Raw genomic sequence first — 25,574 nt, 5'->3', positions numbered from 1 at the left:
GATTTCCAAATGTCTATAACAGTGTAACAGATGGCCCATAAAATTTTCATGTTATCTTATGGGAAAACATTATGAATAAGGATCACTTAAGAGGTTTTAGTGGACATATGTCTCAGTCAGCCTTTGTAGTAAGGAGTCTCGTTAATTCTTCATTTTTCCATTAGTGGTTAGGTAGTGCTCAGCAGTCTCCTCTTGTGTAGGAGAAATTAGCTTGGGTGAAGAAACTAATTTTTTATAAGACAACCTAATTCTAATTTTGGAGAGACAAGTAGCAACTTCACAGAATAATTACAAGAAAGGACTGGTTTATAATGTGGGCTTCATTGTGTGTAGCGATCTACAAAGAAAAAGGGAAGTGCTTGCATCCATCTGTGGCACAGAACCTCTCTGGCTAGTTGTAATTACTTGGTGAATGGCTCCTGCTCTAAATAACCATCTTGTTTGTGGTATCAGATGTGTAGGCTTGGGCAGCACAAGCCCATCTGCAAAGTGCTACGTGATGGGATCATGCGCGTGGGAAAGACCGTGGCACAGAAGCTGACAGATGAGCTCGTGAGTGAGTGGTTTAGCCAGCCTTGGAGCGGCGAGGAGAATGACAATCATTCCAGACTCAAACTTTATGCGCAAGTTTGCCGCCATCACCTAGGTAAGTGAGAATTTATTTACCAAAGTAGAAATTGAGAAATAAAATATAAAATTCTTTTCCTCCTTTTAAGATGCAATATATGTCTTTTGTCTCAAGTAGTGCTAGCATTCCATTACTGTGCCTAGTTGGGATCAGTTTAGTTCATTTTTTGTGTTATGAGTAGTTAAATAGTACTAATTTTTGTGTGGACATGCATTCTTTAAAACTGTTTAAAGTTGCTTAAGGAAACCATATTTACACCACATTTTGCAAACTTAGTAGCATGACTGTGCATTAACCACTTAAATTTAATCCATATTTTTAGGAGAGCTTTTGAAACTTATAAAACCATGTAAATATAGGAACATAATGCCCTATGAAAGCTGTGGAACATAAGGAAGCCTTCCTTTTCAGCAAAGGCATGTGGAATCAGTCTAAAAAAAGAATATTGCAAGTGATTAATGTATTGCTTCTCAAACCTTTTATGTAGAATTTATAAGTCATGTTGCATGCATTTTTGTTTATAAACTAAGCATCATATGTTCAAGTATAGCAGTAGTAGTTAGTGTATGTGTCGTAATCAGAGTACTATATCCTGAAAGCATCATTTTTTTGTTTTAAAAAAGTGAGCATTCTAAATTTTTGATTCAGTCTGACACTACTGAATGTCACTAAAATGAACTCTGGATGCACTCTTTCAGCACCTTATTTAGCCACTCTGCAGCTCGACAGCAGCCTATTGATACCACCTAAGTACCAGACCCCACCAGCAGCAGCACAGGGACAAGCTACGCCTGGGAGTGCCGGGCCTTTAGCTTCAAATTCAGGATCAGCAGCTCCACAAGCTGGCAGTGCATTTAATCCCACCTCCAGTGGTAGCTCAGCAAACCCTGCAGCAAGTACTTCTACATCTGGTCCCTCTGTGCCACCGGTCTCCTCGGCTGCTTCTGCTCCGGGTATTAACCAGATGAGCACTACCTCTTCTTCAGGATTCAGTGGTAGTGTTGGAGGGCAGAACCCTGGCGCTGGGGGCAGCTCCATGGACAGAACCCAAGGGAACATCAGCTGTGGCGGAGACACTGAGCCTGGGCAGGGCTCCTCCCAGCCCTCACAGGATGGGCAGGAAAGGTGCGTTGCTTATTGATCTAGAAAAGTGGCTTCAGATGGGGCCCTTCCTCTCTTCAACTCTACTTCATGAGTGTCCAAATCCAGGGGATGCCATTTTACTTCTTTTCCAAAGAAAAATGACAGCTATCGATCTGTAGAAATTTTGAGACTTCTGTGACTTTCTGTGTAACTGACGACTTATTAATCTCGTTAACCTGCTAGTAACTTGCTGTAAAACCTCTCTGTCTCTATTACTACCAAAAAGAAAAGGAAAATTGAAAAGAAGATCTCTCATTTTGGAGAGTACACATATTGAGTATCCCTCATCCAAAATACTTAGAACAAGAATTATTTCAGAGATTTTTGAATTTTGAAATATTTGCATAGGCTTAATAGGTTTTACTAACCTGAAAATCCAAAATCAAAACACTCCTAAATCTAAGACTTGCTTTCTTTCTTTTTTTTTTTTTTCCCCAAATCTAAGACTTTCTGGGCATGATACCTGATTTTTGTGTTAGGGATGCCTATTTCTTTTGCTATTTCCCATCCGGTTCTGGTGTTGACTGGCTGACTTAGCTTCACTTGGTGTGTGATCTGTGTTGTCACCTGTAATCTGTAGTAATTGTCTGGGGAGTTGGTGTGCTGAAGGTTGATTTGATCTCTGGAGCTCGCATTTATTCTGTGAACCTCACAAGTGACTCTCTCTCCAGTGTTACAGACAGGGAGAGAATAGGCATTCCCACGGAGCCCGACTCTGCTGACAGCCATGCCTACCCTCCCGCTGTCGTCATTTACGTGGTGGACCCTTTCACCTACACTGCAGAGGAAGACTCCACTCCTGGAAACTTTTGGCTCTTGAGCTTGATGCGCTGCTACACAGAAATGCTGGACAATTTGCCTGAGCATATGAGAAATTCTTTCATTCTCCAGGTTACTGTCTACAAGTTTATGCTTTTACATTGGTTGTTTTTATGAAAGTAAAAAGTTTCATGAATTTTTAAATCTTAGAAGTCCATAAAAAGTGTAAAAGAAAAAAAATACAATTCTACCTTTCAGATTGAATCATCATTATCTTGATGTTTCTAACCTTTTCTGCAGTTTTCCATGATCAAGATTATACTTCTGTTAAAACTTTGAGCCTTTTTCTAGGTAACATTCATTGGTATTTTTTCCATGTTACTTACAGTTCTCATAAGTAACATTTTAATGACTGCATATTTTCCATATCTGCTTATTTTGTCTTGCTTTTCACAATTATAAATAAAGCCATAGTGAACATGTTTATACATAATCTCTTTTACATTTCAAGTTTTTTTACATACCGATAAAATTGTCAAGTTACCTTACAAAAAGGTTGTACTTACTTTCCTTCTAGCAGTTAATGACCATGCCTGTGTTTACCATGATTTTGCCAGCTTTATAGTGAAATAATTTTTCAAAATGTTTTATACAGGTAAAAAAAAAAAAAAAATCTTTGTTCTCTTGGTTTTGTCACTTGATTGATTATGATACTGGCCTTAAATCCAGGCAACACTGTGCTACACCCTTCAGCTCTTTTTATTTTAAGATAGAATCTCAGTAAGTTGCTCAGATTGGGATCAAACTTGTGATCCTTTTGCCTCTTGCCTCCTGAGCGCTGGATTATAGGTTTGTGTCACCATACCCAGTTTTATTATTGCCTTAATGAAGGCTATTTTGTAGAATTAAAAAAATGAAAAAAAAGTGATTAGTGTAGTTTTTCATTGTTTCGATGGCTGTGTCCATAGTGGTTATAGATAGTAACTGAAGATGCCATGCATACTTTATATATGCAGTATACAAATGAAGAGTACATTATAATTAGGGACCATGGCAACAAAAATTCAAATTTGCACCTAAAATTGAAACAGGATAGTTTTTAAGTAAGACTGTAACTTGATCAACATAATGGTAACTCATAAATTACAGTTATGTATTTGGGACATAGGATTTTTATGTCACTGGAAGAAATTAGGCTTTAATTAAATTATGTTTGGCATTAACATACTTAAAGCTAGGGTTCCCTACCCGCTTGCTAAGTAGTAATCGTTTTATACCATTTCATTTTCTGTCTTACAAATTTATTATCAAATCTCAATTTCTAGGTTGTTTGTTTGTTGTTACTGTTTGCAGTATTGGAGATTGAACCCATACTCTTCACACTGAACGTCATCCACAGCCCTTTGTAAATTTTTTCTTTTGAGCCAAGGTCTTGCTAAGTTGCCCAGGCTGGGCTCAAACTTGCCTCAGCCTCCTAAATATTAGGCTTACAGGTGTGTACCACTGTGCCTGACTTAAGGTTGGTTGTGTGTGTGTTTTTAGATTGTGCCTTGCCAGTACATGCTGCAGACAATGAAGGATGAGCAAGTTTTCTACATTCAGTACTTGAAGTCCATGGCATTTTCAGTGTACTGCCAGTGCAGGCGACCATTGCCTACACAGATCCACATTAAATCCCTCACGGGATTTGGGCCTGCAGCCAGCATTGAGATGACCCTCAAGAATCCGGAGGTGAGTATTAGAGGGGAAGAATTTGCAAAATGAGTGCTCTTATACTAAAAAGGCAAGCCAGAAGTATGTCTTTTTTTTTTTTTTTTTTTTTTTTTTTGTGGAACCGGGGATTGAACTCAGGCCCTTGCACTTGCCAGGGAAGCACTTATTCCACTGAGCCATCTCCCCGCCCCTCAGAAGTGTGTCTTGTCTAACCCAGAGATTGGTGGATCTTTTGTCTTTTTACATAAGCACTGCTAGGTGCCCTTAATGCTTAAATTAAAATAAAGGAGATACTTCTGAATTTTTACAATTTCGTTAAGAAAAGGCAGGCAGGTGCTTCTTTTTTTAATGTATCACTTAAGACAGCAGTATTTTTATCACTTTTAGTATTAATGCTCAAGTTTTTGAATTTATTTTGTTCTTTGTTTTTCTAGCTAATCTGTGTCTTAAATTACAAACTCTGTGCCTTTGCCTACCTTGATTTGTGTCCCGAGAGAGCAGTGGTTGCCGTGCTTCCTGTGCAGGAGCCCTTGCTTTCCCGTGCCTACGCACCCTCTCCCCTGGAGTTGCTCTCTGATCTTCAAGCTGCTGTGGTTTCCCGTCTTCCTGGGCCTGCTTCCTACCACTAGTAGGCCTAAAGGGAGTCTTAAAATGCCACAGCCAAGCCATGGCTTCCAGGAAAGTCTTACATTCTCCTTTTTCTAATCACTGCAATTTGAAGATAGCAGTACAGGGCACCATTTAGAATTTTGAAAGCCTTAAAATACCAGTTTCCAAAACATTATTGTATGGCAGATTGTCAGTTAATAAAAGCCAGCAAACACTTCTTTACTGTAAGAGAGCACCTTAAAAACACTGTCTCCTGCAGATTTTGGTTGGTTGTGTTTCTGGAAGGTGCACGAAATGCTTAGACTCTCATAAATGAGAGCTTGGGAATGAAAAATAGTGCACGTAGTCAGCACTGCATTTGCTGTGACATGGTTCAGGTCAGCCTAGTCTCAGGAGCAGGCTGCTCAGCTGATGGACCACAGTCATGCTGGTGTTGCGTAGTTTCTGCTCTGGGCATTTTTAGTTTAATTTTGAGTTTTTCACTTATGTGAACAATTCATGTATTATATTAGCTTTTTATAGAATTTTTAAAAATTATCTTTTCTTGGCTCCTGAAATTCTGATTTATTGTTTTCCTTTGTAAATACACAGCCATTCAGTTGTTCACCTGATGGTTATGCTGAAGCTCAAATGTAATCATTTCTTGACACTGGTGAGAGTGAGAGCTAGTATGTGCATTTCATAGTGGAAGTTAGAGGCTGACTGCTGTTAAGGATTCCAAACTTTGTTAACATTTTAAAAGCTTTATCGCTTACTAACAGAACACTATCAGGAGCTCATGAGTTAAGGTACTGTTTAGATGAAAATAAATGCAAAAAGATTTTAGGTTTTTTGTTGTTCTTTGTTTGTTTGTTTGTTTGTTTGGTGTTTTTGAGACAGGGTCTCGCTATGCAGTCCATGCTGGCCTTGAGCTCTCTTGTAGCTCAGCCTGGTCTTGAACTCGCAACAGTCCACCTGCCTCAGCCTTGCGAGTGCTGGGGGCTGATTTTAAGTAATAGGGCTTTTCCTCCTGTCCCTTGAAACATGAGAGATAAATCATTTTTCTTCATTAAAAACAAACCAGATGTTCAAATATTTGCTGAGAGGTGTAAATTTTTGTCTGTATAACAGTAGTGGTTAGTTGGTCAGTACAGCTTCTGCTTCTGTGGCCAGTGGGAACATTATGCTTTCTTCTAGCTTCCTGTCACTCAGCATCTGTGCCAGATGCTGCATTCAGTGCCGAGGACACAGTGGGGAGCAAGGCAGCCCTGCTCCCAGAAATTCTAATTCTCTGGGGTGCACAGCCTCATGCAAACCCAGTATAATAGAAGACACAATATGCTTTTTAAGTATTTGTCATACAGGTTTTTAAGAACACCTATTGCTAGTACCACTTCTGTTTTTCATGGGATATTTGGCATCTCAAAAACTAGTACTAGTAGGGCCAGGGAGATAGCTCAGCAGCATAAGTGCCTGCCTGGGAAGCACAAGGTCCCAAGTTTGATCCCTGGTACTACAAAAACAACAACAACAAAAAACTAGTACTAGTAGAGTGGAGTTTTGAATATTCTCAGTATAGAGAAATGATAATGTTTGAGGTGATGAGTATACCAATTACTCTGGCCTGATCATCACAGATTATGTACAGTTTGAGAATACCACATTGTACACAATCAGTATACAGAATTACTATTAAGAAATTAAAATTAAAATGTCAGTATATTTAAACACAGTTTGGAAATCGTATTTTACTATCGATTTATCACAGGCTATCTATTGCATCTAAATATTTGACATTTAAAGTTTGTTGTATACAGAACTTTCAAGTAACTTCACTTGAGCCCTCTCTTTAAGTAATAGACATGAATGGGTTAAGGCTGGACTAGCATTACAACATAGAGTGATTCATGGACCATCTCTTGCCTTGAATCTTAAGCCCCTAAAATGAATGCACTGAATTAGAATATTTCTAAAGTCAGGACGGGGGATATAGCTCAGTGGCATAAGTGCCTGCCTGACAAGCACAAGGTCCTGAGTTCGATCCCTGGTAACACACACACACACACACACACACACACACACACACACACACACACAATATATATATATATATATATATATTTCTAAAGACTTTCTTTTAGCTTTCAAATATGCTCAACTATTTAGTTCAAGGCTCAGCAGTTAATTACTCTGGGTCTGATCTGGCACACCACTTGTATTTGTATAGTCTTCATTATCTGGTCCTTTATAGAAGTTTTCTTATCTCTGTTGTGCTTTATTATATATTGAGATGTATATGATAGCTGTAAGAAATGATGGAAGTTTTTGTTGCAATTTAGTTAAAATATTTGTCTTGGTAACAGTTAATGCTTTGATTTTTAAATACTCCATACTTATACAAGCATATTGAAGTATGCATACTGAAACATACTCAGTTGTATGTGTATGGGTTGATGAATTGGCACTAAATAAAAATACCATGGAAACAAGCCCAGAGAAGGAAGGCGTCACATCCAGAGGCCCCTTTCTAGTCAGTCTAACAGTGGTTACTCTGCTGACTGGTAACAGTGTAACTTTGCTGGTTTTGGCCTATCAGTTGAATTATACAGTTTATAATTGGCTGTGTCTGACCTTTTTGCTCATTATTGAGTTTCGTCTATTTTATTCCTTGTTGATGCAGATTTTTCATTCTCTTTGCTGTTTAGTAATCCGATTGTGTGGTTACATCACAATTTATTATCCATTTTATTGGTAATAGGCATTTAGGTTGTTTTAAGTTAAAACTATTATGATTAACACTATTGTAAATATTCTTACACTGTTCTTAGGAGACATATATACTCTATGCATTTGTTGGGTCAGGGGTATGTATTTGCTTAGCTTCTCTGATACTACCAAATACTTTTCCAGTGTGTCTCCTTGGTATAAGAACCTGAAAGAGAAAATAAAATCTGAAGGGCACAGTAGATACTGTGAAAAGGGAATGAGCCCGTTAAGGAATTGCTGAGATGAGAAGGACAGGAGAGGGCGTGGGGGAAAGATTTATCTGTGTATGTAAACAGGAGGGTTTGGATAATTGTACCATGGATTTCTGCTGGTCTGTGGAATGCAGTTAATCTTTAATTTTTTTATCTTTATTTTTTCCCTCTCTTCTTAATTTTTTATAAAAAATTCTTTTTTTCTTCCATTTTGCTTGCATATATCTGGTAATCTAAACAACTAATTTGAAGACAGCAGTATGCAATATGACAAATACTGTCAAATTCATATTATTTTGTTTAGTGAAATACTGTATCATTCGTAATTTTTTTTGTTTTAGTACTATTTTGTACTCTCTTTATAAGATAAAAATACTTAAAAAGTACTTTTCCAAAGAGATTATGCCAGAAGCAGTGTATGAAAGTGGCTCTGAATTCTCACCAGTATTTTAACTTTGGGGGTTATTTTAGATATCCTGGTAGTATGTGTACTGTTGTCTCATTGTGACTTTAGTTTTCACACAGGTGTATCCAATCTGCAGCCTACTTCTCCTTTTGAGTAAAGAGTCATTCTCATAGCCATATATAAAACAATTCAGCTAATTATATATAAATAGTGAAACTTCTTTCATTTATTTATTTATTTTTATTTTAGCATTTAAAAAAGAGAAAGACACAGGGACTGGGGTTCAATCCCCAGCGTACCGTGCCAGCCCCACTCACTGGGGCACGCTAAGCTGGTGATTGAGACTGGGCATGGTGGTGCCCACCTATAATCCCAACGCTTGGGGCTGAAAACAGGAGGATCCCTGCAAGTCCAATCTACTTAGTAAGATCCTGTAGACCATGTGTTAAATACATTTTTAAAGAGACAGAGACAGAGACAGAGACAGAGACAGAGACAGAGACAGAGAAAGAAAAGAAGTGGGCCACATGATTGAGTTGGTTGGGTTCCCTAGCTTATTTCATTTAAGCATGTTTGTGTTGCCTATGTTACTATTACTGTTTACATACATAGTAATGGAGACTGAGCGTGGTGTCAGTGCTCCTGCAGTGGGATTCTGGGTTTTGTTGCAAATACTAACTTGAATGACTTTGTGTTGCTTTTGATTTTGATTTCAGCGACCCAGTCCAATCCAGCTTTACTCCCCTCCCTTCATATTGGCCCCAATTAAAGACAAGCAGACAGAGCTGGGAGAGACCTTTGGTGAGGCAAGCCAGAAATACAATGTGCTCTTCGTGGGCTATTGTCTGTCCCATGACCAGCGCTGGCTCTTGGCTTCCTGCACTGATCTCCACGGGGAGTTGTTAGAGACCTGCATTGTAAACATTGCTTTACCAAACAGGTGAGAGGCCTTGGTGCTCCATGTGTGTAAACTGATGTGCCTTTCCTCGGATGTGAGTCTCTGATTATCTGAGTACAGTGGGGACTGCATGGGTATGTTCTCTGGAACTTTGTTTGTCTTATTGAGTGGTAATTTTGATTCATGTAGGAACCCCCTCCCTATTTCTTTCCTGTTAGGTCACGGAAGAGTAAAGTATCTCCACGTAAGATTGGACTACAGAAGTTATGGGAGTGGTGTATAGGGATTGTTCAAATGACATCTCTACCCTGGAGAGTTGTAATCGGGCGACTTGGACGTCTTGGCCATGGGGAGCTTAAAGGTGAGAAGTTCCTGAAGCAACATAAGAAACAGGAAAGGGCTGAGTAGATGTCAGTAACTGAGCAAAGAGGGAAAGTTTTAGAGTTAATAGTGAGACTAAGGCATTATTTTTTTATTTAGAAGATAAGCCAAAGATTTTTAAATTTTTCTTTGATAATAAAACCAGGTATCTAAATAAAATCTTAGATATAAAGTAGAAAAGACTTTTATGCATATAAAATGATACTGACTAATTTAAAGTTGTAGCACTAATTTATATTTTGATTGAAAAGAACAAGTTGATTTTAAGAAAAGAATTTATAGCAGATTATAGACGATCCTTGTACTCATATAGACAAGCAACCTTTAATTTCCTTGTTTGGTGCTTGATGGGGTGAGATTTGAATTTCTCTAGTTTGTGTCAGTGGCACAACAGCGAGAATGTCCTGCTTCACAAGAACAAGTAGTGGCAGTAGGGCAGTCCTTGTTGATAATGCCACTGCTCGGCACTTTGCCGCCTGGAGGCTGGAAAGTTTGTTTTTTAGGTGGTCCCCAAGCCTGCCTGCCACTGCTTAGGTTCTTCCTCATGAGCATGACCGCTTGGTGAGCAGCACTCGCAGCAGCTGCACAGAGCATAGATGTCCCTAAGGAGTGTCCTGCTGAGCACTGAGCCTGATGGATAGTGTCCGAATGCGGCTCCTTGTGCACTTCTACGTGAACAACAGGAATAGGCCTAGATTAGTTTTTTAAAGTTTTATTAATCAGTGACACACTTATGTTAGATATGTGCATGTACATGGGTGAAGGCTTTTCTAAATCTGTATAGAAGCTGGCTTAAATCTCAAATTAGTTTGCTCGTTTTCTATATACACACACACTGAGGTCACCAGAATTTCTTTGTCAAGGGCCAGAGAGCAGGTTTTTCTTACTTTGTCTACCCCTATGTTAGTGTGGTTTGTTTTTTTTTTAATAGGAAATTGATATTAGCTACTTATGGAATCTCTAAAACTACTGATACAGAAAGAGCTCACACTGTAGCTCTGCATGCAACTCATTTCCTATGGTGTGTGCTGTGTCTTTATTTCATTTTTCTTAGTTTATGCAAGCATTAATATATATTAAATAAGTATTCCTATGCATCTATTGTGCAGAAAGGTTTTTTTTTAGTAATGCTTGATACTGTATACTGATAGAAATTATCCTTTTCATTTTTTAAAGAATATCCACTTTAATGAATCTTGTATCAATAGCCTGGAGGTTAATACATTAGGGAATTCATCATTTTACTTCTGACAAATTTCCTATCTTCCTGCTTAGTCTGCTTTTTAAGTCAGTCTTACTTCTTCAAGGCTTTGAGCTATTCTTAACCCTTTGGGAGGGCTAGAGTATAATAGAAAAGAAGAAGGGGGGATAAAGTGTAGTCTAGTAGTCTAGGCACTTAGTATTTTGGAAGATAATTAAAGCCATCTCCTCTTGTGTGATAGTCAGGAGGGGTCCCTATTCTCCCTTATCTCTTAGAAGAAGAGAGGAGTAAAAGTATGACTAGAGCAGCCCAACGAAAGACAGAGAAAAAATGTGCTTTTAGAGACAGAAAAGATGGGATAAATATAGTGTGTATTCATCTATTTACTGATCTACTGCTCCTCCCTTTGGGAACTTGGGTCTGTGCTGCATTGAATTCTACAGGTCAGTGCCAGATGCAGTGGGAGCCATGGGCTTCAGAGACAGCTTTGTGAATTTCTGCTCTGTCTCTGGAGCCTGTGTGATGAATACTCACACTACCTTTACCTTCTTGATGGCTTGAGATACAGAGCTCTATCTGTCTGATTTTCTCCAGTTTTAAAACTAGCTTTTTAAAATGTTTCTGGCCACTTCTATTTCACATACTTAAGCTTGAGGTTCATTAGGAATAGGAAAACATTTTTCTATTCACCTGTTCTCCAAGGATTACAAACAGCTTGTTTGAAAACAACATGTGGCAGAAGCAAAGCCTGCAGTGGTGTGGCCTTTGATCAGTGGGGCATGACATGAGTGTGCTGCACAAGAGTGCTACACACCTCGTGGCTGTTGGGGAGGTCAGAGAGAGGCCCTAGCGCTTCTCACCCCCCAGGGGTGGTGTACTCTCAGCAGTGTTCTGATTACACATAATGCTTTTCTTGGAGGCAGTAAACAAATGTTAAAAAAAAAAGTTGTGGCAGCTTTCAATGTGAAGTATCAGTATGGCATCATTCAGGGAACTTCTTGTGTCTGTTTATGAGCTTGTGGATGTTCTAAGAAAGGTTCCTTCATTTCTGCTGTCCCTTACCATTCATGGAAGTAACCCGCCTAGAATAGTAAACAGAACTGAGGTTCCCCCAGCTCTGCTGTGGTCTAAAGAAAAGGCGGTGTGGGGGCTGTGGGAGTGTGGTCGGGAACGGAATGGCATCAGTATCACTTGAAGCGCCTGCATCTACCAGGGTCTCTGCAGCACTCTCAAAGGTCATTCCAGACACTGTTTACTCTTCTGCCTGCTTAACAGCAAACGTTGGCTTTTGTATTAGTCAGGTAGAGTCCAGTAACATTTTCTTTGTAGAAAGGAGAACTGAATACAGAAGAGAATATGGAACGCCATATTCCCATTACAGTCCAGTCATGGAAATTCAGTTACCAAGAAAAACTAGCAAAAAGTTAAGGCTTCGCATTAGAATGCTTTCTTAAGCCTATGTATGACTGTGGTATTTGACTTCAGATTGGAGTATCCTCCTTGGAGAATGTTCACTACAGACAATCAGCAAACAGCTCAAGGATGTGTGCCGGATGTGTGGAATCTCTGCCGCAGACTCTCCTTCTATCCTCAGTGCCTGCCTGGTTGCCATGGAGCCCCAGGGGTCCTTTGTAGTGATGCCAGGTAAATCTCCTCTCGTCAGTTCCATAATTAGATATTCTGTCCACTCAGTACGTTCAGGCATAAGTCCACAGGCAAGTATAGAGTATCTCATATTACATAGCTATAAGAAAAGATTGTATTTTGAATTTAAAAATCAAAAGCTTTTGATCTCTTCTTCCCAGGGAAGTGGCATGTGGTTTTATCGTCTTTATTAACCACAGCCTGGGGGAAAGGGAGAGATGAAGTTCTGGATTGGAGTAGGAACCCCAGAGCTCTGGCTGCTGGCTGTTGTTATTCCATGGAGATCATCCTCCCAGACCTGGGTGCAGCATGATGCTTATTGGAACATCGTTTTGAGCACAGGTGTTTGACTGAATCTCCAAGCTGTCTGGTAGCAGTGAGGGTGAATGGGAAGATAGAGGAGAGCAATGGACAGCGCCTGGCCCATACCGAGCTCTCAGTAACTGCAGGTGCCAGCTGTGCATAGTTAAGACATGTGGACACAGAATTTCTTAAAAATCTGGCTGGTGTTTGAAGAGCAGCAGTTAATCTATAATTTTCTAAGTAGGCAATTTTATACATTACAACCTGTTCTTCCTACCCAGGCAGTGTTGTCTGGCTCCAGTGGGAGAGTTTGCAGTCTTTGTGAAAGTCAGCAGAGTTGTGGTGTGTGAGTAGGGTCACAGTGCACCCATCTGGCAGAGGCAGACACTGTGTGGGCCTGCCCGGTAGACTGTGGGCTCCCTCTGTTGCCTGCACCACAAAGTAAACTCCTAACTTCTTGTGGTTCTGTCCTCCTCTAAAAAGTGGGACAATAGTTGCTAGCTTGAGGTGACTATGATGATTGAATGAAGCCATGAATAAGAGGTCATCTAAAGGGCTGGTGAGATGGCTCAGTGGTCTAAAGCACCTACTTAGAACAAGCTTAGCAAAGCACAGGGACAGCGGTTCAATCCCCCATCACCACATGCCAGCCAGCCCCGCCCCCTGGTGGGCTGAGCTGGCCACACACACACACACACACACACACACATACACACACACACAGAGTTCATCTAAAAACCTGGAAGGTTGTAAGTAGTCAGTAAATGCTAGCTAAATATTTATTAGTTGAAGAATACATTTTGTTTGTGGTGCAGACTGAATCCCAGGTCTTCACATAGCTGCATCCCTCTCCCCCACCCTTTTATTTTGAAACAAGGTGTCACTGAATTACCGGAGTTGGGCTTGAACTTCTGATCCTCCTTGCCACAGCCTCCCAGAGTGCTGGTCTTGTCAGCATGTGCACCTGGCCTAGCTAAATAATAGTATTTTTATAGGATAGTTACCATTTGGGAGAATAGTACTTTATAAATTGTGAACAACGTCAGGAGGAAAGAGTGAATTTGTTTTTAGAAATACTTACATAATCATTTTAAAAATATTTGGTAGACTCGAACCAATTTTACCTTAACACAGTAGTACCTCACTCAGTTCACAAACTTAATTCTTTCCCTGGTTTTGGTCACAGAGTTCATTCCATTGTGAAACAAGGTTTGGGTAACCATCAGAGTCAGGAGATCTAGAAGCAGCTGGGGCTGTGTGTTTTAAATGTGTATCCAGCAGTATGTTTGCCTGGGACTGAAACTACTCCCATTCAGGCCTCTGAAAAACTCCTTCCAGGCTGTTCACAGCCTGGAACTGCAAAGGGGAATTGACGCAGTTCTTTTTTAAAGATGCTGTCACAATGGGCTCTGTTTTTGGCCGAAGTACTGCACTGAATATGCAGTCATCTCAGCTGAACACGCCTCAAGATGCTTCGTGTACACACATCTTGGTGTTCCCAACATCGTCTACCATCCAGGTGGCTCCAGCCAACTATCCCAATGAAGATGGCTTCAGCCCCAACAATGGTGAGTGGGGTCCCTGGGTGGCTAGACGTGCTGAGCAGGGCTGGAGTATGGCCCAGAGGGCTGCTGCATGCTGTTCTGCATTGTGGTAAAGAGCAAAGGAAATATGAAGAGGCGACTAGAGGTCTGAGAATCTTTTTAGTTTTAAAGCTTTAAGATGAATTTTCCTCTATTTTTCATTAAAGTGAAAAATAATAACTGCTTGATAGCATTGTGCACATGGATGCAATTCTTTCAGTAAACTCATATGCTTTTTAATGTGTGAAAGTGTGAGACACTGTAGGACAGCACTTCCTCTGACTAGTCTGTGGGACTTTGGTTGGCTGTAGAGCAGCTCCTTATATAATTATTCTTTTGGGTTTCTTTTGGCATATAATATCATTTGTGACTTTTGAAAAACATAAACTGCAAAACACTTTGTACTATACACCCATTTATAGAAGAATTTTTACCAGCTACCAACATTTACTCTTGATAAATGGTAAGAAAACAGTGTCACCAGATTTTATAGATAGCATGATCACAACAAAATTACAAATGTATGAAAAAGAGGAAGAATTAGAGCAAAAATGTTCATGGTGATTGGGTTTTGCTAATGGCTATCCCCTTCTTATACTTACTAAATTTTCTGCTGGGAGTATACCTTACTATTGCAGTGTGTGAGAGAATTTCTTCATGAGAGCGTTGCTCTTTGATCTGCTTTGGAGTAGGCCTCTCCCCTTTCGGGGCAAGCTCACACCTGTTAGTGTACATTCATTCAGCCTCCAGTATTTGCGTGCTGAGTAGATACGTAGGCGGAGTCTCTTGTGTCCTTGGATGGTGTCATCTTCAATTTTGTGTAATAATTATTTTCTGCTATAGGTGCCATTCTTTCATGAGCTTCTGGAGACTGTACAGAGTGTAGGATTTACTTTACATTCTTAAATTCTCTGTTCTATTAATACTATGTTAAGAGGTCATTGGAGAGAGTACAGAATGAAAGAGCAGTTTGTAGCACTTTGCACACAGTAGACACTCATTAAATCTCACAATTAACAATGTGTCCCTGAAAGTCATAGGCTCACAGAACATGGTGTTGGTGAGGTTGAGCTTATGAACCTTTTAATTTTTGTGCTCTGTTTCCTCCCTTCTAGATGATATGTTTGTTGACCTTCCATTCCCAGATGATATGGACAATGACATTGGCATATTAATGACTGGGAACCTTCATTCCTCTCCCAACTCCTCCCCAGTCCCCTCCCCAGGCTCTCCTGGAATTGGCGTAGGCTCTCACTTCCAGCACAGTCGGGTAAGAGCCATCAGAGGTGGTTATTTAAAAACAGCCTTTAGAAAAAATGGTCTTGACGAATGATCATCCATTTACTACATTCACCTTTGTTTGTGAAGGTCTGAGTCCGTGGAGCTAGAGAAATAAATGTGGGAAAGTGACTCGCTACTTCCATTTTGTATAGAAGTCAGGAATTTGAAAGAAATGTTGTTTTTGATGCCCAGTTTTGCCAGAATGCCAGCCCTGTATAGACACAAGGTTTTGCTTCTGTCTTGTTTCATGGCTGGTGATTGTACCCAGGCCTTTGCATATGCTGCGCTGAGCTATACTCGCAATTCCAACCCAAGGGTTTTATACAGTTTTTCCTGTAGCCAAAATTAGTTTTGTTGCTTACTATTTTGTTGTTACTTAAGTGTTTTACTTCCTGCCAAAACAGCAGCTTTTGAGAGGCTAGTCCAGTGTCCTACTTATTTAACATGTACTGTGCCTGTTAGTTGGGGAACACAGCGCTGACGGTTGCGTCCTCTGCAGGAAGCCTGGCTGTGCCGTTCCTGCCCGAGCCTTTACTGACACAGTCCTGATCTTGTCTGTAGCCAGCCTCCAGTCTGGCAGGAGCTGTCAAGAAGCTGATTCTGTAGAAATGTCCCAGTGAATGCTAGAGTATTAAGGAAAAAGCCAGAGCTTACAACTAGTTTCATCTTTAAATATCCCAGGGATATTGGAGGCAGATTCATCAAAGATTAAAAGTTAAGAAGTTCTGTCATAGTTCATGTTAACTTGGTTTCACAGCTAGATGACTCATGCCTTACCAGCATGTTGTACTTTTTTATTTTAAATGCTATCATATTAATAGGTTAAACTACAGAAAAATAGCTATGTTGAGTATTTCAGACTGAACAACTATAAATACCCCTGCTCACATTCATTTCTGTAGATACAAAGATGGACTTAATGGACTTGGATTTTAAAGGACTAAGGTTTCTGTTGGGTGGGATTATTTTTTCTCTCCCACCACTGAATTCACTGAAGAGTGATTGAGAGAAAGATGATTTAAAGATTAGCTTAGTCACAGAGCAGATGAAGCAGGGAAAGGCAACTCTAACTCCCCTCAGGTACCTACCTGCCCCATTACCCCCTTCTGGAAGGAAATTGTTATTTCCTTCATAGTCATTTGTCAATTAATGAGAGTATTTTTCTTCAGTGGACATTGCTATAATAGGAACTAAAAACACGTTTTATATGGGATGGTTTTAAGCTAGAGTTGCCATGAATTTTGCAGGCAAGTAGCAGTGCAGCCAAGAGTCTATACCCTGAGTCTGGTAAAAGCATATTCAACTAGCAGTCTGCTGCATGCTAGCCTTGTGGCCACAGAGAAAGAAGCCTGCTTCAGTTAAGCTAGCTGTAAAATGCAAATAATTGCAATTGCCCCTAGTATCTGCTGTTGTAATTTTTTTTTTTTTTTTTTTTTTTTTTCGGAACCAGGGATTGAACTCAGGCCCTTGCGCTTGCCAGGGAAGCACTTATTCCACTGAGCCATCTCCCCAGCCCCTGTAATTCAGTTTATCCACTAACAAAGAATTAGTAACTGAAGTGTAGTATTGTTTGTGAGAAATAGAGATGTGTTGTATTTTCTCCCTTTGTTGAAGCCTCAAGCTCTGAAGTATTTAGTTGAATGTCCCCGTTGAAACATCACTGTTCTGAAGTTGGTCATGTGGCCTTTTTCAATCCTGAGTTCCTGGAGCCAGGTGGCTTCCAAGAGGCCTTATTAGCCTTTCCTTTTTCTAAACCATTAAACACTCTGATACCCAGTTAAGATATTAACTGGATATTGGGGACAGAGTGTTCAGGGTGGCAGTAAAGTTCTTATTTTTTTTAACCCACTCACAGTTGATGCAATTTGTTACAGTAATGGAGGAGCATTTACTTCCTCTAAACAGAATTTTTTTAGAAACCTGACAACTTTCTGCCACTTGTATTAAAGGCACATTTTCAGTTTTTGAAATTAAGTAAAAGAATTAAAGTTGAGAAAATAGCTGTTATAGAAAGACAGTAGAACGCTTGCAAGACTCTCTTATTAAGGGGGTTTCTTCACGTGAAAACATGGCATTTGCATGAGCAGTTCTCACACTGCCAGCGGAGCAGTGGTGTCTGTGTCCCACAGACACTGGTGTGTGTCACGGCCATCGTGGCCGGGCCTAGTTGAACAGTGCAGTGCGTGCCTGTGACTGTAGGGGTTGCTGCTGAGGGCATGGAAGCGTGCTGCAGCCTGCAGCTACTAGAGACTGTCTTCCTTCCATCTGGTTTGTTGTGTAATACAGAGCAGATTTTACACTTTGTAGAAAAGAAACCCAAGCAAATAAATGTGTCTGTACCTGACTGATGCTGTTGGCTTTTGCTGGTACTCTGGAGTGGTAGGTCTTATCAGATGCCTGCGTGTGTCCCAAGGACCACACCTCCTCCTGTGTCCCTCTCCCAGTCATGTGGGTCTTTTATATGAAGGGCTCACAGGAAGAGGACTAGTCATCACCATGTTCAGAGTGACCTCGTGAATGTTGAGTTATAAACTTGTGTTATAAATGCCACTCATGCTTTTGGGACCTTGTTTTCCAGAGTCAGGGTGAGCGTCTCCTCTCTAGAGAGGCACCAGAAGAACTCAAGCAGCAGCCTCTTGCCCTTGGGTATTTTGTGTCAACTGCCAAAGCTGAGCATCTCCCCCAGTGGTTTTGGTCGTCATGTCCCCAGGCTCAGAACCAGTGCCCTCTCTTCCTAAAGGTAAGTTGTCATCATATTTGAAGTTTATAAGGATATGTATTTATGCCTAAATTCAACTTTAGTTAGAGGTTTCTGCCACATTGTCTTTCTCTGTTTTGTTTCTTTCATGTCACTTATGCAGCTAATTGCAGTGTAGATGGGGAATAGAATTAAGGTGACGGACCCAAAACTATCACAGGGGCTGGGGAAATAGCTCAGTGGAATAAGTGCTTGCGTGGCAAGGGCAGGGTCCTGAGTTCAATCCCTGGTACTGCAAAAAAAAAAAAAGCTATCACAGAGAAATGCACCCATGTTATGCCGTGTAGGGGTCAGGCTCTGTGGGGCCTGAAGTGCAGGGTTTAGTAGGATGGGCTCTCCACCTGCATACTGCTGCCATTAGGGAAGCTACACCCGGGTCCACTGCAGTAGGAACCACAGTATCTGTCCTCGTCCCCTTGCCCGGCTGTCAGCACTCTTCCTCAGAGGTAGCAAAGTTGGCTAAAACTTTCTCACATTTAAGCCTCTCTCTTCAAGGCCTGCACTCTATGTGTACTTTGTGTATTTTAAATTCCACCTAATAAACCTCTTTTTAAATATGCCTCTTTTTTAAAAATACCCACATTTAATTTCTGTGTGTGTGTGTGTGTGTGTGTGTGTGTGTGTGTGTGTATGTATATGCATTCAGGGTCTCACTACACAGCTGGAACTTGTAGTGATCCTCCTGATCTCTGCCTCCCTAGTGCTGGGATTTACAGGCATGTGCCACCATGCTTGGACTCCCATCGTTCAGTGCACCTGGGGACAGGGCCAGCATGGCATGTGGTGCCAGGGATCGAACCCTGGCCCCTGCGCTTACTTAACAAGCACTTAGTCCACTGAGCTGTACCACCAGCCCTTGCTTTTTCTTTTATAGTTCCTGCAGCCTTTTATTTCAAATTTTAAGGGTTAAAAACCAAGATCTTGTTGCAGATTGTGTATAAAAACCTAGAATGAAATCCATTTCTTGTCCACCAATTAGGGGCCGTTTGAGAGTATACTGTCGGCAGAGCCAGGGGAAGGCCTTGGGAGGGATGAGATGCTGAGGGATACAGCAATGTAAATTACATGGAGTGGTCTACAGGGCACACCTATGTATACCCACCACACACACACACACACACACACACACACACACACACACACACACCCACCCACCCTGCTTATACCTGAAAAAAAGCATTGGAAGGTGATATCAAAAATTGATGATGGAGAGCTGGGGAGATAGCTTAGCAGTCTAAACACCTAGCAAACATGAGGATCTGGGTTCGATCCCCTGTAGTGAATGCCATGCCAGCCCTGGTACCCCGGGCATACCTTGCTAGCCACTAAAACCAAGCATGGTGGTTCACAGCTGTAATCCCAGTGCTGGGGAAGCTGAGACAGGAGGATCACTATGAGTCTAAGCTGCGTAGTAAGACCCTTCACCAAATAAATAAATAAATAAATAAATAAAATTTTATTCAAAATGGATGGAGCAATTTTTTCCTGATATCTTTAATATAAAATCAAAGAAGTAGCATAAAAATCTATGTAGCTTTGAATTAAAATTATTAGGAAAACCTAGATTTATTTATATTTTAGCTCCATCTAATGATGGAGCTTATGAGCATTGGCAGTTTAGCAGTAAACACCTTAATGGGCAGCAGCAGGATGTGTTTTTAAAATACCATTTATCATTCAGAAGAATCAGGGTTGCTTGAAGAAATTACTAATTTCTGGTCTGAAGTAAGAAATATTTGAGATGTTCTTGATCTTGTCACCCTAAAAGCAAGAAAGCATTAAGATTATTAAGGTTTTAAAAAAATATATATTAGGGTCCTGTCAACAGCTGAGTTTGGAGTCAAGTTGGATGGCAATCCTACAGGCCAGAGTGGGGACAGGTATATCATTTTAAAAAGTTGATGCTAGCAGTAGGTTGAGAGAAACTTGGAAAAAAAAATTTTTTTTAAAAAGGAAGAAACTCTTGGATTCATAATGGTGTTAAAACTATTAGCTGGTTATCTTTGAAATGGGTAGAGCATCAGCTTGATAATTGAAAAGTAAATGGAACAAATCAAGTATGTATATACCACCTCTCCTTTATCTGTTCCATCTCTCAGTATTTATTAATAAGTAAACTGTGTTAAAGCTCTTAGGTAACCAATGGATAGGGACCTGTGTAATGGGTGCAGGCGGCGCCTGGATCCAGTGATCATTCATCTGTTCCAGTGGGACAACAGACCTGAGGTGCCTTTTAATGTGACCTCATTAGAAGGACATGGCCCCAGCTATGAAGTGTCCTTGCCCAACCCGCTCCCAGAAATGGATTCTGAATCAAGTGTTCTGGAGCCAACTATGGATTTGTGAGAAATCTGGAAGATAGAAGAACATGTTTAAAAGCACCACATGGCTACAAACCATTTCCAGATTCTGGGGCCTTCTACAGATTAACTCATTAAAAGACATATCATTTAATCACTTGCAACATATAGCCCGGTTGGCTCATGATAGTAGACTTGCTTTTTCCAGATTATCAGAGGAGATTGTGCATCACTTCAGTATTAATGATACAAAAAAAACCATTGTATGACTTACTGCATATGGTATTTACTATTGGTTTTAAACGTCCTTACCTGTTAAGGACACCTACTGAGTTACTTGTGGACAAAATGATGCAACATTTGGGCTTCATTTTAAAATGATCTGCAAAGAGGAAAAACAAAAAAGTGAAAAACAGTGGCACTTTTTGTGCCTTGGTAATATGAGATCTTGTTACATATTTTTATATATGTTTATCAGTTTCCACTAAATAAAAATAGTGGACTAAAAATTAAAACTAGTTTCCCCAAAGCTGGCTTCATTTTCCACTACAGGATATAGAGCTGTGATCACGTGTGAGCTCATTGAGCAGCTTAGAACCCGCAAGCATGAGCTGCCCTTCCTCCTGAGGACTGACAAGCCTTTGCCCAGGCGGCCAAGGAACTCACACCGCACTGCACCTGGGTGGTCTGGGCTGGGGAAGTAATGGCCTTTGTTCTTTCTCCAGGCTTCACTGCATCACCACATCTCTGTAGCACAGACAGATGAACTTCTCCCTGCCAGGAATTCTCAGCGGGTTCCACACCCTCTGGACTCCAAGACCACATCAGATGTTTTAAGGTAGACCATGACCAAGGCAGTGCAGCAGAGTAGCTTTAAATGCTAATCCCTTGCTCTTGATCTTTCATAGTGTTTTCATTTAAATGTGGTGTCCCTGAAAAAGATGCTGCTGTATGTGCAGCATGCAGTGTCCGGGCAGCTGGGCACACTGCCATCCCCAGTAGGTGCTGGCTGGGCAGTGTTGGTCTGCTGCTCCTTCGATGGCGCTGTGCAGGTCTTCGCCCCGCCCCATGTAGAGGAGGCGCTTGGGGCAATGAAGCAGGCCCGCAGAGGGATGGTTAGAAGCCTGCGTCTGAAACTTCAAGTGCTCCCCACCAGAGAGCCTTTGCACCTTCCTAGGCAGGTTATGTAAATGGAGTGATTAGACTTTGAATGCCACACTCAGAAAGCCTCTGCCAGAGCAAGGGTCCTCTTTCACTCTTTGGCAGGCCATAGAGAATTTTCACATACCAGAAAATACACAAGCCTTTTAAATGCCTCTAACTTTTGAATGATTTGGAAATTGTGATTAACAAAAACCGGACAAAGTGAATTTGGCTACTAAGTCTTTTGGTTGAACACGGTCTAATGCAAATATAGTGTATGCTTTATGTCTGATTAAAAAAAGTTTAGTAGCCACATTAAAATAGTAAAAAGACACCAAGGAAATTAGTTTTCCATGAAGTTAATCTTAATATATTCTGTTTGGCTTCACATATCCAAAATAATATTTCAGCATGTAATTAGTATAAAAATATCCTGAAGATGCTACATGCTCTCTAATGTAGTAAGTCACTGAGCTGCATATCTGCATTGAGGGTGCATCTCGGTTCAAACCTGCTCTTGCAGCCTGGCATGGCTGGTGATGACTGAAATGGACAGGATGGGTCTGCCAGGGAGGGAAGCCTGAGGCAGGTGCTGGGTGACAGCCCTGGGCAGGGAGGACTGAGGCCTCTACCCCTGAAACTGGGGTTGGGCTGGAGTCAGTGAGCCACCAGTTCTTCGTTGTGACCCCCACCCTGACCTGTGTGTTCTCTTTGGCAGGTTTGTTTTGGAGCAGTACAATGCCCTGTCCTGGCTCACGTGCAACCCGGCCACCCAGGACCGTACCTCCTGCCTTCCCGTCCACTTTGTGGTGCTCACTCAGTTGTACAACGCCATCATGAATATACTTTAATTGGAAAAGCACTTGCTCTCTCTGGCTCAGTTCCTTCTCCCGCAGCCTTGGTGTGAGGAACCTGCTACTCTGCAAACGCCCCACATCCTTCTCTGCAGACCACTCTCCACAGTCCCGCACTGTGATGCCTTCCAGCAGGCACTTGTCCACACTGCAGTCATTACCACACTGACTCCTTGACACTTCTCTGGTGGACCTGGAACCTTCCGTAAGAAGTGACTTCCAGCCAGTGTGTGGTGTGTGCAGCCCCAGCCACTGGTCCACAGGAAGTGGTAGTTGTTGGTGGCTTTTAAGAGGGGAACAGAAGAGACAGTGTTCTTTTGCACAAGAGTCTGTGTTCTCAGCCTCTGTTTATAGATGGGGCAGCCCAGCCCTTTGGATGAAATCCTCTAGTTGTTAGTGTATGGCCTGTGGGTTCCCTGAACTCCATAATGTGGGACTTTTTATAAATAAGAACCAGCTCAAGTACATGATTTCTTCCTGGGGTTTCCGTCTCCCTAGTGCTCCCATCCAGATTGGCATGAGTGCTTTCGTTGACTTCATACCTGTGTGTAGATTCAAAAGGTCTGGAGACAGCTTCATTTTCTTTATTTATTTTAAGTTGTTTTGTCATATGGTTTTTGTGACTTTTAATTTCTTAATTCTTGAGGACCAGGTACAGTAGCTGAAACCCAACTCAGATCCACCATAGGATTATTTGACTACATACCTCTGTCCTAAAAGCTGGAAAAGGAGTGAGAACAAATTGGGGAGATCATGTCTAAAATGTAATATATTCAAAACCACCCAGCAATAGGTTTTGTTAAGAACAAACTAGGTTTTAAAAGTTCTGCCATGCTGTGTGGCCAGCTTTCCTGAAGGATGCCTCTTCTTTAATGAAGGCAGTCGAGCTTAGCCAGAGCCGCGGAGGCAAGTACCTTAATCAGTTTTCTATAGTCACAACAGAAACACATTTTCTAGTGAATTCTTACTGAAAGCCAGGTCTCTCCTCTCACTAGATCAAAAGGGACTCATGTACATATCACAATCAAGTGTTTGCTCAGAAAAATCAGTTATGAATATGGTAAATTTTTTCTGGACCATAGGAATATTATTTCAAAGAAATATCACAATTTAACCATTAATCTAGTACTTGAAGTTGAGCCTTTGTGGTGGGACTTTTTTAAAAAATGCCTTTTTAAAGCATTAATGGCTAACTGAAGTATTTTATGACTCCTCATTCCGGGCCCAGAGGGTTGTCTTTGAGACCCTGTTTCTAACCTTGTGTTGCTGTGCGTTTCTGTCTGAGGGCGGTGGGTGTGGTCCGGCCTCCCGGCAGCCTCTGACCAGGACCGGGCCAAGCGTTGAGCTCTTGTCAAACGTGGAGAGAATCATGCAAATTTTAAAGTTCTTCCAAGAGACTTCTATGTCCTGGTTATTAACAAAAAAGGAGAAATGTAATAATTGATATGATTTTGTAAAAGTATTTTTCTTGAAATAATCTAACGTTTAAAACATATTAAAAAGTTGTGTGGTGGGAACGTGAAAGCAGAGAAATCATTTGTAAATGGATAACTTTGTTCTCTGTACCACCAATTGCAGGGGGGGAGGGGTCGACTTTCGCAATGTATAGGTTAAAAAAATCTGATATATCAAACCATTTGTATCTAATGTGTACAGTGTAAAATTGACTTTAAAAATATTGCAGTGCTATTTTTTCTTAATCAGAAAGGAAAATTCTCAAGGCCTTTTGAAGAGCATAAGATGATGAAGATTGTAAACTTGTATAAAATTATCTTGGTGAGAAGACAAATTGTAAAGTAGATATTTGTAATCTTTTACCACTTTGGGGTTGCTTTTTTTCCCAAATTCATCAGAACTTTGAATTTTTTTTTAAATGGGCTGTTTTTAATGCAGGGGCTTTTCTTCCCTAGAAACCCAGTTCTAAGCAAAAAAAGAAAAAAAAAAAATACAAAAAACAAAAACCCCTATAAAAATTTTAAAAAGGCAGCAAAGGGTAGTTTTCATCTGGTGTCTTTTATTTAAGTTTTTTAAGTTAAGAAAGCTGGTGACATATTTATACGTTTTTGTGCAAAAATAAATGAATGGCAATAGATTTTAAAAAATCTTATTATGTACTTCTGTGTGAAAAAGTCTGTATAATATTTCCCTTAAATATGCATTATTTTACTTGTGAGTTTTTTACTGAATTAATCTGAAATGTACAAGCCCTGGATTTGCTACAGAGTGAAAACTTATTTTATTTTTTTTTTTATTTTTAATTTTGGAAATTCTACAGAAATCAGAACTCTTACTACCATGGTTTGAACTAAAAGGGGAGACGGGCGGGGAAGGGCGGGGCGTCCAGCATGCTTGTACGTATATTTCAGAGCCTTTTTTAAATGTAAAAGCTGTACATTTCTGGGAAGTTCTGAATTTCTTTTGTTTCCTTTTTTCCTTCAAGCATTTTGCAGTGAGCTTCTTTTATATATAGCAAACAATTTGAAAGGATACAAAAATATGTGAAGTTCATTTAAAAAAAAACTACAGTATAGCGCTGGTACAGTACACTAAAAGACTTTGATAAAAAGAAACAATAATAAAAGGCCTCCATTTTAAATGTCATTCATATATACCTTGTGGATGAGAGCTATATACTTTTACACACTTTTTTAGAGGAATAAATTATTGAATTACTGAAGCTTTGAGTGGCTGTTTTCCCTCCCTCCCTCCCCACCCCCCAGCGCGCCTTTTTGATGAAACCACCTGCACCTGTTCAGAAGAAGGTGCCTGCGGTACGGGTTGCAGGCGCAGTCACCACCCTGGCACACTGGTGGCTGCTCTGGAATGGTGTTCTCCCCAGGCCCAGCTGCATTCTGAAGGCAGAGATTGGTTCGAGCCAACACTGGGCCTCGAGCAGGGAGCCCTGGTAGTTAGATCTAGAACTGTTGGGAGCAGGTCAGATGTGCCATGTGTCCTGCGTAGGCCTGCAGCCCGCCCCGGAGCCACGTAGAAGCCTGTGGTGATGCTCTACCTC

General features: G+C 40.8%; 1 protein-coding gene across 2 annotated transcripts in view; it reads left to right on the top strand.

Annotated features, from left to right (window-relative positions):
* The window catches only part of Med13l (mediator complex subunit 13 like), a 318,553-nt gene extending 293,315 nt beyond the window's left edge, over positions 1–25,238 (top strand). For both annotated transcript variants that reach the window (XM_023721026.1, XM_004636219.2), the window contains exons 20-31: positions 454–646; positions 1,327–1,753; positions 2,443–2,662; positions 4,073–4,261; positions 8,932–9,155; positions 9,332–9,474; positions 12,181–12,339; positions 14,034–14,210; positions 15,341–15,495; positions 18,085–18,246; positions 21,290–21,402; positions 22,426–25,238. In XM_023721026.1, the coding sequence (XP_023576794.1) occupies positions 454–646; positions 1,327–1,753; positions 2,443–2,662; positions 4,073–4,261; positions 8,932–9,155; positions 9,332–9,474; positions 12,181–12,339; positions 14,034–14,210; positions 15,341–15,495; positions 18,085–18,246; positions 21,290–21,402; positions 22,426–22,558 (2,295 nt within the window). In that variant the 3' untranslated portion in view covers positions 22,559–25,238. The remainder of the gene's footprint in view (positions 1–453; positions 647–1,326; positions 1,754–2,442; positions 2,663–4,072; positions 4,262–8,931; positions 9,156–9,331; positions 9,475–12,180; positions 12,340–14,033; positions 14,211–15,340; positions 15,496–18,084; positions 18,247–21,289; positions 21,403–22,425) is intronic.
* The last annotated feature ends 336 nt before the right edge of the window (positions 25,239–25,574 follow it).

Source organism: Octodon degus, unplaced genomic scaffold (assembly GCF_000260255.1).
Source record: "Octodon degus isolate 3935 unplaced genomic scaffold, OctDeg1.0 scaffold00079, whole genome shotgun sequence".
NCBI classification, from domain to species: Eukaryota; Metazoa; Chordata; class Mammalia; order Rodentia; family Octodontidae; genus Octodon; species Octodon degus.
Note: the sequence above shows the minus strand (reverse complement) of the source record. Positions and strands in the feature narration are given on the sequence as shown.